The sequence below is a fragment of the Silene latifolia genome, chromosome 9 (assembly GCF_048544455.1).
Source record: "Silene latifolia isolate original U9 population chromosome 9, ASM4854445v1, whole genome shotgun sequence".
Lineage (NCBI taxonomy): Eukaryota > Viridiplantae > Streptophyta > Magnoliopsida > Caryophyllales > Caryophyllaceae > Silene > Silene latifolia.
In genome coordinates, this window is record NC_133534.1 from 6,164,888 (window position 1) to 6,179,936 (window position 15,049).

A 15,049-nucleotide genomic window follows, 5' to 3' on the forward strand; every position below is an offset into this window, starting at 1 on the left:
GAACCGCTAAAATTGAAGTGTATAATACACGGTTTTTGGGATTACAGGGTCCCGGAATAAAAATGCTCGTACATCACACAAATGATTCCTTAGGCTAGATAAAGTGTCCACGCAAACTTTTACGAGTAACAAGACACCTTAGAGGGTGCCGGTGTGCCATAAACTATTTTCGGGTGAAACTCGCATACTCATTAAAAATGGATTAATATTTGTTATTTGGTGCTGAAATCGAAAAAGGAAACTCCTGAAATAACCCCGGACACGTGTTTGAAAAACCGGGAGATAAGGAAACATGAACCGACACGACTTCCCGTACCGCTGAAATTGAAATGTATAATACACGGCTTTTGGAATTACAGGGTCCCGGAACAAAAATGCCCGTTAATCACACGGACAGTTCCTTACGCTAGATAAAGTGTCCACACAAACTTTTACGAGTAACAGAAGGCCTTAGGGGGTGTCGGTGTGCCATAAACTGTTTTCGAGTGAAAGTCCGATACTCGTTAAAAATGGATTAATACTTATTATTTGTAGCTAAAATCGAATAAGGCAACTCCTGAAGTAACCTCAGACACATGCTAGAAAAACCGGGAGAGACAGGAACATGACCCAACACGACCTCCCGAACGGCTGAAATTGAATACTATAATACACGGTTTTCGGGATTATAGGGTCCCGGAACAAAAATGCCCGTAAATCACATGGACGGTTCCTCGGGTTAGATAAAGTGTCCACACAAAATTTTTCGAGTAGCAAAAGACATTTGAGGGTGTCGGTGTGCAATAAACTATTTTCGGGTGAAAAACGGATACTCGTTAAAAATGGATTAATACTTGTTATTTGGTGCAGAAATCGAAGAAGGCAACCCCTGAAAAACCTCGGACACATTCTGGAAAAACCAGGAGAGAAGGAAACATAACCCGACACGACTTTCCGAACGGCTGAAATTAAAGTGTATAATACACGTTTTCGGGATTACATGGTTCCGGAACAAAAATGCCCGTAAATCACATGGACGGTTCCTCGAGTTAGATAAAGTGTCCACACAATTTTTTTCGAGTAACAGAAGACATATGAGGGTGCCGGTGTGTAAAAAATCAATCTCGGGTATATAAGATCTAAATTAGTTGTAGAACGAGAAGATATATGAGTTGTAGAACGAGATAAGGACCCTAGCCCTTCTTCCTGTAAAAGTCTATTGTATATAAGATCTAAATTAGGAAGAGGGGTGATACCAATAATTTGTGATCGCGCGTTGTCGAACCTCGCATCCAGACCCATGAGAAAATCCCGAGCCCTTTTCTTCTCCCTTCTAGCATCCATTTTTGTGACCCAATTGCAGTTGCATGGGTTACAATCACATGTAGGCAGGGGATCAAACATGATAATATCATCCCATATTTTGATCATTCGGCCATAATATGACATCAAGGATTCAGTCGGACCTTGACGACACGCAATTAAATCAACTTCTAATTGAAAAACACGAGGATCATTACCTTGACAGAATCGATTTTTAATATCGAGCCATATTTGCTTTGCTTAGGGTCGAGTCGAAATTGTGCGTCGTGTGTTTGCTTCGATGGAATTGAAGATCCAACCTGTGACCAATGCATTCGTGGCCCTCCAGGTGGAAAAATTAGAGGCGGTTTCGGCGGGTTTTACAGTAGTTCCGTCAATGTATCCCTCCTTCCCTTTTGCGATGAGTGCAAGATGGAAAGAACGGGACCATTCATCGTAATTCGATCCATTAAAAGCAATTTGTGTGGTATTAGAACCGGTATTTTCGACTTGGATGATCGAAAATTGTTGTTGTTGTTGAGGAGTATTAATGACCTCAGAACCGTCGGAGTTCGTCATGGTAAAAAAAAATCAAGTTTATTTTCGGTGAGAAAGAAGAGGCAGAGAATAAAATTTCCTAGCCTGATACCATGATAAGTTTGGAATATATGATGAATGATTATATTGCATAAGAATGATCATTCTTTACAAGGTTGTATGACTAGCTATTTATACAAAAGAGCAATCTATCTATTTCTGGTAAATACAAACTAACAGCTATAATATATTACATATGAGGAATGAATCATGGAAATCCCATGATTGAAGGAGAGGCCAACGACTCTCTTGAGTGCAATGGGCTGATTTGGATATGGACTGCTATTAGATTGTTATCGAAAAAACGAAAAGCAGAAGCAAGAAAATGAGCTGATAATCAAGAGACATGAGCTAGTCCTGCTCTGATACCATGTCAAAACATGAAATCATGATTGAACAAGCAACAATGGAGTTGATGAACACCATTGTTAGTTATATACGGAGTACAAGATTAGTTTGTAGTAACAAAGTAGAATTAGTAAGGCTAACTATGGTTAGTACTACTATACTTCACATGGTTTGTTGGAGTATAAATCCACTTGTGAGTCCCACATCGGTGAAAAAGAGAGAGATTGTCTATCTTATAAGGCCTAGGGGTGTTTCTCCCATTGCCAATTGATTTTGGAAGATAAGAGCATTCTTGGGCTTGTGAGTTAGACTTCTCTCCTCCACCGCGGGTAAGGCCAGGCCCATCTCGTGTTTATTATGGTTCAACCTGAGTTCCAACTTTGCTCAAGGATTCTCAAAGCAAAGCATGTGCAACGGCTTCCATGGTACTTATGCACCGTCTAAACGTTTCCTTCTTCAAAATGAGGTCTGCATCGTATATGCTCCCTCCACTAACCTTCAAAATAAGCTTGAACACTGCGTCTGTCGGTGACAAAACCTTTGATTCAGAGTTTTATAGAGCAGTGTGTTTGTGTCTCAACGTATCATCAATGATTATGGGCCTCTACTAAGCTTTTGCTTTTGGACTCTAATTTAAAATTCTAGTTCCACCAAATATGCACCTTAAGCAATAAGAATATACGGTTGATAGTAGATCGATTATGACCACATTCATTAGAAAATACACAAATATGGGTCATGATATCGTCTCATTTGAGGGTTTATGAAAACTTTAGATATCAAGCTAGTTTAGTGGATAATCACAAATTTTGTAGATATCAACTAATTTAATTAGTAAAAACATTAGAGTGGTGTTCAGTTGTTCACGAGTCATGACATTGGTTCAAATTACACCAGCATCGTCAAAATCGCTCTCGCGATTTCCTTTACAACAAAAGTAGATAATTGCCAATCCCCAAGTACATTGCTATATTCTGAATTAACTTACATTCAGAAATTCATATGAATTTTGAATTCAAATAAAAGACATGCATCATCAATGTTAATTTTTTGATAGGTGTCTAGAAAACATGTTAAAACATGATGTTTTTATTAACTTGCGTCTACAACAATTTATCCATGTAATTATAATATGGAGTGGGTCGTCATGTATCAGTAAAGCATCCCATGTGGCATGAGTAGATTGGTTGAAGGGACAAATCTAGGTCATTCCTTCTACCTTGTCCACCCAATTCTCCTTCGTATGAATTGCTGCATTATCATTTTGAGTTGATAAGCAAGGCTATAAAGCTTACAAAATGAATAAAATACATCACGAATTCTTATTTAATACGATAATATTCGTCTTAAACTCAAAACAGTCAAATAAAATGAGAATGTCTAGGAATTAATAAAAAGTAGTTTTCCTATATATTCAAGAAGTTTTTTTATTCTAGGAATTAATAAACTTGTTAATTATTATCTTATAAATACTGTCGTTTACTCGTTTTAAAAGCACAAATAGGATCATACAACCTGTTGTACAGTAGCATTGTACAACAGGCCCATATATTACATATTAAACTATTTAAGTCCAAAAAAAAATTCTACGCATCTCCATTTTTCCCTAATTCTGATTTCTCTCCTGTCGACAAACCCTACCCCCTCTTTCTCTTCTCTAAATTTCTCTTAAACAATCCGTAATTCTGATTCTAATATGGTGAAAAGAAATCAATTGACATCATAATTAAGGAGGAAAAACGCATCTAATAATATTTTGGTGAACGAGAAGCAATTTACATCATCAACATCAAGAAGGAAAAATGGATCTAATACTTTGAGATAAATTTTTACACCAATCATACGAACTATTATTAGAAGAATACAAGTTCAAAAATTCGAGTACATAAGAATACGAGCTATTAAGATAAAAATATGAGCTAATGTAAAAAGATTACGAGCTTAAAAGAATCACGAACTTAAAAATACAAGCACATGAGAATACGAGTTATTAAGATAATAATACGAGCTAATGTAAAAAGAATACGAGTTTCAACTATTTTCATGCATTAAAAATTTTGGATAAATTTTTTTTCCCTCACGAGTCACGTCATATGATTTGTTCCATATATTCAGTTAATTATAATAATTTAAAGGAGAATATAATTCATTAACTGGATAATGGATGAAGATGGAGAGAAGTTAGAAAAATATGGAAGCAATCAGAGAGAGAAGAAGGATTGAATTCAAATTTAAATTACGTTATTTTATTTTTTTTGTAAAAATATTTGGAGAAAGACTAAAATAACCTTGGATGTACATCCAGTTATATAGTCTTGGAACTGTTTTAAAAGAAACATACTAAAAAAAACTATATCCCATGTGGAATTTACATTGAGAAATTATATACTCCGTAATTCGTTAATTAAGAAAACTACCTCATTGATAAATTGTGAAGAATAAAAAACTTGTGTCAAAATGGCTATCATATTTCAAATAAAAGGATAACTAAGATTATATAAAAAGTACTTCCGTCATCCCGTCATTTGATTACCTTTTCTATTAGGGGTGTTTTTACCCTTTATTTTAGGAATGTCTTTAATGAAAATTTTGATCATCGACACTCAATTTGGTCCACTGATCATCTAATAATGGAACCCTACTATTTCCTTAATATTTGTGTCAAATCAAAGGTAAACAAGCAATCAGGATGGAGAGGGATGAGGAAAGAATCTAATAATAATACCTCATGTTCAAAGAAGGAAGTGGAGCATGAAATGCTTCATAATTTGATGCTTGAGGAAGACTTTGTTGATGATGATTTTGCTGTTGCTGCCATTGCATTCCTTGTGACGATTGCGCAGCAATCTTTTCTCTCTCCTTAATCTTCATTAATATTTTCAAAACAAATTAACTTTAAAACATTCAAATTTACGCAACTTTATTTAGACTCGCAAATTAAACTAATGTGTCTTTCAGTCTCTCCCTCCGTACTAATCTATAGTTATCTTTGTTTAAAATCCTCCGTACAAAGAAATCAAACATTCAAATGTATGTACGGATGTACCTTCTTAGCCAATGTGTTATTTTGGTCCTGCATTGCCCTCTCCTGTAAAAAGAAGAGTATCAATTACTCTAACGATAATTTTTTTTGTGTTGATCAGGAGTATTAGTACCTAAAACTGAACGATAAAAATTTAAATATATTTGTTCATGGAATAGTACTGAAATTATTAAAGGTAATAAAGTACTTTCTTTAGGTTGATGACCAACAGACCAAGGGTTTACCTTCTTTTGAAGCTGAGAGATGGACTCATGCATCAGTTGATTCTGTCACATAATGCAAACATATACTTTACTTCCAAAATTATGTCACGGTCGATTATTTAAGTTGCGTAATTAACTGATGTCAAATTTGACCATTAATTTATCGAAATATATGTGTACTTAATTTACCTTCCTTGTCCGAATATGTTTGAGGGCAGTGTCGAGCTGTTGCTCTAAACTCTGTATGTCTTTCATATTTAGTGAGTCCAAATCTTGTCCTAGGTAGTGCCTGATCATCAATTGTACATGAAATATATTCATACCACTTGCACAATAAGTCGACAAGCTAGCTAGGCTTATAAATCGACATTAACCCAATGCATTAAAGGTCATGGAGTCGAGTGTATGCAGTTTTACCATTTTGTCGGAAATTTATAGGATAAGTATATTGATAAGTTCATTATCTTGCCATCTAATTGGCTTATTTTATGCATAATAAAGCGGCATTGGGACGTGGTTTCACATGATTTACGTCACATTTACCATATTCTTAATGTCGTTAGTAATGAAGCTTTGAGTGATGTTTTGAAGTAAAGGCATGTCTTGAAGTCTACCATGATACAAATGTCTACAAGCAAGAAGGAAGACTAGCTAAGACATGAAGAAGTGAAAGGATGAAGGAATTGAAGATTTGCAGCTTTGTTTGTATAAGAATCGACTTCAAATCAGTATATCTTGAGTTCTAGAGCTCATATCGATGCAAGGCTAAGTGGAGGTGAAAGCTTATGTTCTTAGCTTTCCAACGACATGTCACACGCCTCATTTGGTCAAGTAACGAGAGAGATATGGTCATTTGAAAAATGCAGTCCACGGCCAAGGGCGCACCGTGCGCCTTTCCTAAGCTATAGGGCGCACCGTGCGCCTTTTGTTGGTATTATGCATTTTGATTACGGGCTTTCATCCAACTTAAGCCTATCATTTCCTCTTTAACCTAGGATTATATATAGGTGAATACCATTAGGGATTCACCATCTTATGCTTTGTTATTGTTAATCAAGTTGTAATTTGAAGATCATCATTTTAATTGGGTTTTTAGATCTAGAATGCAGAACTAATCCGTTCTCGTAATTCAATCCTAAAGATGTAATTTTTTGGTTGTAAGACACTCTAATCTTTCCCTAATTATTATTGTCAAGTTCCTTAATTTATTGTTGTTAGAATTACAAGGAACTCACCTATGATTTCTTTGAAGTAGGTCAAGCTTGGCCTTCAGTTTGGCAAAGTCAAATGTCCAATTCACCTATTTACAATTAGCAATCAACAAGATGGCAAATGATGATTACTTGCTTGTTAATTCATTACTTACGTTTCATTAAAATACTCCTCACAAATTAAAAGAATAAACACGTAAAAACCTAGTTGAATGGGAGGGAGCGAGTTATAATCATAAATAAAACTTATGAAAGCGACAATAATATACTCCTTCCATCCCGGTCATTTGTTTACCTATTTCATTTACGAATGTCATATTCATTTGTTTACCTTTTTATATTAGGAATACTTGTGAAAGGTAATTTGATCATCCAAACAACTTATTGTCTACTTATTACTTAATAAAAACACCAACAAATGGTTTCTCCCATCTTCTTGGTCTTTGTGCAAAACCAAAGGTAAACAAATAAGTGGGACGAAGGGAATATGATATACCTGTGTCTCTGGATCATTTGAAGATAGTTGTCTCTCTGCATAAGAATATCTCTCATACCTTTCTAAAACCTTCTCCATGCTTCAAAATCATGAAAACATTAATTAGTTAATTAGAATATTCTCTATTGCGAGTTTATTACAAGTCTTTAACTCCTTCTGTCCCAATCATATGTTACCTTTAAATACGTCTCACGATGAATCTAAAGGTAAACAAATAACCGCAATAGAACAAGTTAGAAGTAGTGTGCTTGAGTGTTTTGCTACTTGTAATTAGTTGCTTGTGCAATTTCATAGGAGTTTTATGTATTTGTGTATCAACAAACAAATTCTTATTGGTATGATACATTGGTAATCCCTAAAATATTCACTCAAAAGAAAATAATTGTAATATAACTTGACATATGCCCTATTCACATAAAAGTAGTTTTCTTATTCATCAAACTCAATTTTAAATCTAATCTAATCTAATACTCCGTAGTATACAAAAACAATCAACAAACAAGAGTGAGCACATTCAAATACAACCCCATAGTTTGATCACTTTACGTTGGGTTACGGGTCATCATCGCTTCATCGGGTAGGGTCGGTCAAGTTTGGTCGGATCAGACTTACTAGCTCTACCCAAGTCTATTTATGAACCGGGGGGGGGTATTTTTAAAGACGAGATTTCCGGCCGGGACGAGGCAAACGAACCGGCCGCCGCACACAAAGGGGGTCGGTCTCTCGGACCTCGACACAGCTGGCATGACCTTCCTCTCCTTCAATGCATTCCGAGGTTTGACGAATTAGGGGGGGGGGGATTCCACAATTTCAGCCAAATTAAATGATTGACTTACATTGTTCAATTTACGCTATTTATTTATTAATCATGGTCTATTATCCGTTATGAATAACTAAAACCACAAACTCTCATTTAAGACTTTAATATTATTCTTGTTAATCTTAAAACGGGTAAGTATATCTAAAGACTAACAAAAGTTTCTCCGTATGCCCTATATATGCAAGACGGAGCGAGCATATTCGACTCATTTTCATCTTAACACGACAGCATCCACCCTTTTTTTCAAGGTACTTTTTTAAAAAAAACATATTCTTAAATGAATTAAAACAAGGAAAATGAGACAAAAAAAAATAATTGTGATTCCTTAACTCCTCATTTATGAAGAGCTGTATTATATGCTGTACTAAAAATAATTAAGAATTCTACTGTATAAAATTTTTTTTTTTTTTTTGTCGGATACTGTATAAAATTAAGGTACAGAGTTTAATTTATTTATTTGTTATTATTATTATTATTACTGGTGACTAGGTACAGAAATATTAACTTATTAATTAAGAGCCTGCAATTCCGTATTATAAATTGAATAATGTGAGACAAGCATGGGCAAGAATGAAAGATAGTGTATGTATAGTCCAATCTCTGAATTTAGTACACGTTCCCATGCTCATACTGGCTTCAGGTTATTATCCTTCGTGTAATATCCAGGAATTTTTTCCCTTGTTGTCTGTGCAACTTTCTCATAATAATTGGAGGATAAATTGTGAATTATGGTAAGATTATTGGTAGTCATGAGACAAGATTTTAGTAAGTCTTGAAACAGGACTCACTTAAGACTATCAATAATCTACCCTAGTCTTTACAAAGTCTTAAGTTGAGTCTTAGAAATCCAAGACTCAACATAAGACTTTGGGTGAGTCTTGACCCCAACTTAAAGAAAAATTATTCAATCGGTGAACAACATGTGTCCTTTCTTTTTGTTAAAAAAATAAAGTGGAGTGAAAAAGTAGAGTATGAGGTGAGTCTGACGGATAATGTATAAAGTCTGAGATGAGTCTGAACAATAAAGAAATAATAAAAGTTAGTGAAAAGCTTATGTGGCAGAGTCTTAAGACTTGGAAGGATCTGAGTGATAATCTTACCCTTAGTCTTTTATAAAGCGGTTCTAAACTAATACTCCATCCGATTCACATCAAAGGTAATCCTTGGTCTTTGAGATAATATTTGACCGTATTTTTCATCATATATATGTGGCTTTTTGCAAAAAATAAAATTTTATAAAAGAGTTTTTCTTACAAAATCTATAAGTTTTGTCTTTCAAAGTTCCATAATTTTAAGTTTTAACTATATTTTTGATTACAATACGTCTCCCATGTGACGGGTATATCCATTACAAGCTTGTGACGGGTCAAATATCACTCACTTGAGTAGAAAAGACAAAAGTAAGAGTGCCTAGGAATCACAAACGCTTGTCTTAATCTATCTAAGTAGGTTTTATTTGACCCGTCATAAGTTTGTGACGGATACCGCCCGTCATAAATGAGAATTTTTGTTTTAGTTAAATGTTTCGAAGTTTGAACACCAAAAAGTGAATGTTACATAGTTACATCTAGGGTGTGTTTGGATTAAAAGAATTAGAGGGAAAGTGAGGGGTTTAATTTCATTTGATTGGTTAAACACAAATTCTTGTTTGTGACGGCACATATCCGTCACTCTTGAGTGACGGATACCATTTTACCTCACAAAGTACCTACTTTTTCTCTCTCTGCAACACTATTCATGTGGTCCCCTTTCTCCACTAACCCATTTTGTTACCATTTTATCTCACAAAATATCCGTCACAAATGGTAACCCGTCACAAGGGAGACCAATTGTTGGTTAAAATATATGGAATGAGAGATAGAAGGGAGGGGAATGGGAGGATTTAATTTTTCTCCTTTAACCAAACTAAAATTTCTCCATTACTGGCAAGATTTGGAAGAAAATTTTTTCTATCTCTCTTCCTCCCCTTTCCATCACACTCTCATCATTTTTGTTATTCAAACAACCATAACTTATTTTCCCTCCCCTCCCCTACTTTTCCTTCCCCTCACTTCCCCTCCCTTCTCTTTCCCTCCTAAAATGGTATCCAAACACACCCTTAATATGGATTGGGAAGTACGGAGTATTGCGTAAAACCGATCGTAAACGGATCACAGTAGTTAGTAGCACGGGAATAAGACACACAAGTTGAAAGGAGTAGTTAACAAAATTATCCTTTTTACAAGGAATCTTATTAATGTAAGACTAGTAATCAGACTTGTCAAATTTTAATCTGACTCGAAAACCCGACCCCTTTTCTAGGGTTGAGGCTTAAAAAATTCGACTTGGCGGCCATAACTCAAAATGACCCTTTATTTTAGTATTGAAATCCGATCTGATTGGATCGACTCATTGGGTCCAAGGTAAATCAAATTTTTTATAAAAATATTAATATTTTTATATATTATATTTGAAAGAATAGTTAAATAATTGTGATTAAAATATTAATTCCAAATATTTTTACTTTAAAAAAATGTAAAATTAAAAAGGCATTAGAACCTCTTTGTTTACCCGTATTCTAACCTAACTTGACCCGTATTCGACCTGACTCGTAATCGAGCTGACTCATATTCTACCCCGACCGAGGACCCGACACGCCCGACTAAAGAACGCCTACCTTGCTAAAAAAATGTGTATAACAAACGAATATGTTAAATCATTAGTTTAGGTTATTGGTTGACATGATTATTTACTAAAATCTACTCCTTCCGTACCAATTCAAAGATAACATGGTAAAAATGGGGAAAACTAAGAAAAGAGGGTAAAAGTGGGGGCAAAAAGGAAAACAAGCTAGTGTTATTGGGTTGGTTTGTGGGGCACAAGTTGGTATTTATGTAAATATAATGAGGAAATAAGGGTATTATTGTCAATTTACAGTCCATTTATAGTATATTATACCTTTGGATTGCTATGGACACTTTAGACAAGTATTACCTTTGAATTGGTACGGAAGGAGTATCAGATACTATCCTATACAGATAGATGAGATAAGAATTTGTTATTCTCTAGGCATTAAGCCGCTTTTATCTCCTCCATAAATTTGACCCTTTTTTATTTATAATGATTATATCTGTCTTAAACAAAAACGTGTTTAATTAAATCAACAAACCAATTTCCCTAAGTGTCTAAGACCACTCTCATTCAAGATCATGAGAGGACCAAGTCTTGAGGTGGATAGGTCAAGTTAATCAAATACTCCCTCCTATTCATTCATTTTGTCCCCCTTTTATTTTACACAAGAATTAAGAAAATGATTTTAGACCACACAAAACACTCTATTTCACTCTACCCCACATGTAATTAAATTTGGACCACACAAAAGTTACCAAAAAAGAAAAGAGGGACAAAAATCCGACTAGCTTCGATAAGGAAAGAGGGACAAAATGAATGAATAGGAGGGAGTATTAAACATTTAAGATGTCTCAAGGTCATGTGATGACCTTCTTCCAAGAACTTAACTTTGCTAGTGACCTAATAAGTGTCATCTTTATATTGGTTGAGTAATAAAAAAAAAATATTATAACTTTGTAGGGTAAAGAAAGTAAGTAATGATGAAAAAGTAAATCTTGATTATAATTAAAAAATAGAAAATAATAAGATAATAATGGAAAAGGATTAAGAGTTAATATGTTGGTAGCTCGATTAAAATGACTTTCTTGAATGAGGATGGTGAAAGAGAACCAATCTAAACTTATAGGGATACAATACAAAGCTTACACGAATCAGATTAGCGTTGAGGCCTTAAACACAAACCAAAAAGAATAACCGATTATCTAAAATTGTCATAATTTTGTTTTCATGCCACGATAATCCAACCAACCTCCTTAAAACAAGAATTAGTATTCTTAATTGTTAGGTTAATGAGTTATAAAGCATAGTTGAATTAACGAGTTTAATCGGTGAAACGGGTTAAGTGAGTTGAAAATAGACTCCTTAAAAATAACTGTGTTAAGCAATTAAATAGGTTGGGTTAGGTTGAGAGAGATGGCCAGCGGAGAACTTATGAAATGTCGGTTTTTGATTAGGTGAATAATAACACATTAAAAGTTAACACAGATACACGCTAACACGACACGACCTAATTTATTTACGGTCTTTAATTATTGACTTGATACCAAACAATTATTTGAGTAAACATGGCTAAATCTATACTCCTAGTATCAATAGGGCAATATATTTCCCGATGCATACAAGAGTTTACATCATAGAGTACCATTTAAAGAACCTCCTTTCTTCCTCATACTCTCTTACAGGCTTTTTTCTTCAGGTGTTTTTTTTCATCCTTATATAGTTATATTAGATTAAATAATTAGTTTCCAAAATCACCTGGAAATAAATTTCGACCTTCCCACGTGAAAAGATAATTTACCCAAATCAAGCAAAAACATATAATATGATGAAAGAAATGTAAGAAATTCCAACAAGAATTTATTACCATATACTAAAATAGGAATAAATAATAAATGTAATTATTAAATCCTAAAAGGCTAGAACTTAAACAAAAAAATGAAACCATTACTAAAATAAATCATACAGAGTACACAATAAAATGAACCACATCTTGATCGTCTTGCAAAAAAATAATTAGAGATTTAAAAGCTTGTGACGTCTCATAACCAGCTTAAATAACAATAAAATGAAAGGCGTTTGTGAGATGTCACAAATTCCTTTTTGTCACAAGAAAAATAATTAGAGATTTAGAAGTTACCATTAACACATTTTTAGGCAATTATCACTCACATTGTATTTAGCCAATCAAAAGTAAAGTAATATTATACGGAGTAATTTATAACACAAATTGAAACAAGGGTAAAAAATTATGTACCTCCTTTATTATTACCATTAAATGAAGTCATAAGCACAACCATTATATGTCGTACAACGATCTTACCATAGATCTACCGTTATAAATAAAGCTACAATACCCTGATGATATTGATTTTCAGTATAACCATACGTCCATACCCACATGAAATATTTAATGAGCGAAATAATAATATATCTATTTCAAAAATATATATATATATATATATATATATATATATATATCAATAAAATAATTATTAACTCGGTTTAGTGACCGGTATTTAGCTAGATCCTTATACTAAACCTAGGAGTAAAATTCATATTAAACCGGTATCAGGACTGAAACAGGTGTTTAAGACCGTCTTAACTTGTAATAGCTAAGACATCCGATTAAAACAGACATGGAAATAAAAAGATTGTGAAAGGACATAAGTTAAGACGGTTTTAAGCAAGACCTACCGATAGAGTATAAGTAGTACATAACTACATACCAAGAATCAGAAGAGAACTCAAAGAGTTTGCCACGATGAGAGAAAATAATAAGACCAACATCAGCATCACAAAGCACAGAAATTTCATGAGCTTTCTTAATAATTCCACTTCTCCTCTTTGAAAATGTCACTTGCCTATTAATCTTGTTCTCTATTCTCTTAAGTTGAACTCTTCCCCTCCCCATTATTCGACTTCTGAATAATATAATATATGATATGATATCGAGTATACAAAATACGATTAATTTTGTATACGATTATGAAAAAGAAGACATAAATATATATAGAGAGAAATGATTATGATGAATTTGATTATGTTTTGAAGAGGTTGTTGGGGTTTATAGTTGGGATTTGTTTGGTTAAATAGAAACCAAAATGGTTTAATTTGATTTAATTTAGGGCATTGTGCTGTCAAGTTCTCAATGGTTGTTTCTCTTTAGTTGTCTACTACTCTTGCACTCCGTACATGACTTTTTGTGACCCAACAAACACAGTGATTTCCAAGTAGTGTAATTCACATTTTAATTTTTCAACTTTTTTGAAAAATTCATCTTTTCTTTTATTGAGAAGGAGAAACACAATTAATTTGGATTAGGTCGAAATACGAGTCAATTTAAAATAGGATCGTGTTAGAAAATTCCACTCCTTACTCGAAAAATATTTGGCTAAGTTAAGATGGTCTTAAACAAGAATGACTGGGACTCCCTAATAATTGATACCCGTACAATGATTTTTACTCTAGGTTTAGGCTATGTTTGGTGAAATTAACTGAAAAGATAGATGAAACCTGAAAAGTTATCTGAAAACTGAAAAGCTAACTGAAACATGAAAAGTTAGCTGATCTAGTAGCTGAAAATTAAGAGCTAATAAGGTAACTGATTATATGAAAAAAGTGTTTTGACATATTAACTGAAAATGTAGCTTATTTTGATAAAATTACGAAAAAGGATATAATAAATATTTACAATTATAGATTGAAGGGGTAAAAAAGGAATATAAATTAGGATCAGGTATCTGAAATCTCAAATATTACTATAGGTAGCATTTCATTTTAGGTGGCTTATTTGGGCAAATAAGTTATTTCATCCCAAACACTTGCAAAAATATAAGCTACCTGAAATTTTGGTCAAATAAGTTATTTTGACCAAATAAGGAACCTGAAATACTTTGTCAAATAGAGCCTTAGACTCTGTTTGGTAAAACTAACTGAAAATGTAGGTGAAACCTGAAAAGGTAGCTCACAACTGAAAAGCTAACTAAAACCTGAAAAGGTAACTGATAAAGTAGTTGAAAATTAGGAACTGAAAGGTGGCAGATTATATATTAAAAAAAAAATGTTTGCCAAACTAACTGAAAAACTAACTGATTTTGATGAAATAACGTAAAAAGATATGATAATTATTTAATAGTATAAATTTAAGGGGTAAAAACGGAAAATCAAATCAAATCAGGAACTTGAAATCTCAAATGTTACTCTAGGTAGGATTTCATTTCAGGTACCTTATTTGATTAAATAAGCTATTTGCCAAACGGCTAAAAAAAATAAGGTACATGAAATTTTGGTCAAATAAGTTACTTTGATCAAATCACGTATCTGAAATGTCTTACCAAACGGAGCCTTAGTCTAACGATAGCTAAATAAATATCAGTTCAGTATTAAATCTGGAATCAGAGGTCATTAATTTAATTTAGAAATATGAGATGGTGTATCGAT

General features: G+C 33.5%; 1 protein-coding gene across 1 annotated transcript; it reads right to left on the bottom strand.

The window, feature by feature from the left end:
• Positions 1 to 3,125: 3,125 nt before the first annotated feature.
• On the bottom strand, positions 3,126 to 13,748 carry LOC141598870 (agamous-like MADS-box protein AP1). The gene is made up of 8 exons (XM_074418683.1): positions 13,336 to 13,748; positions 7,180 to 7,258; positions 6,708 to 6,772; positions 5,662 to 5,761; positions 5,494 to 5,535; positions 5,273 to 5,314; positions 4,952 to 5,091; positions 3,126 to 3,477 (listed from the first exon to the last, which is right to left on the bottom strand). Exons 1-8 carry the CDS (start codon positions 13,518 to 13,520, stop codon positions 3,372 to 3,374), a joined length of 759 nt encoding a protein of 252 aa, XP_074274784.1. The 5' UTR covers positions 13,521 to 13,748; the 3' UTR covers positions 3,126 to 3,371.
• Positions 13,749 to 15,049: the final 1,301 nt, after the last annotated feature.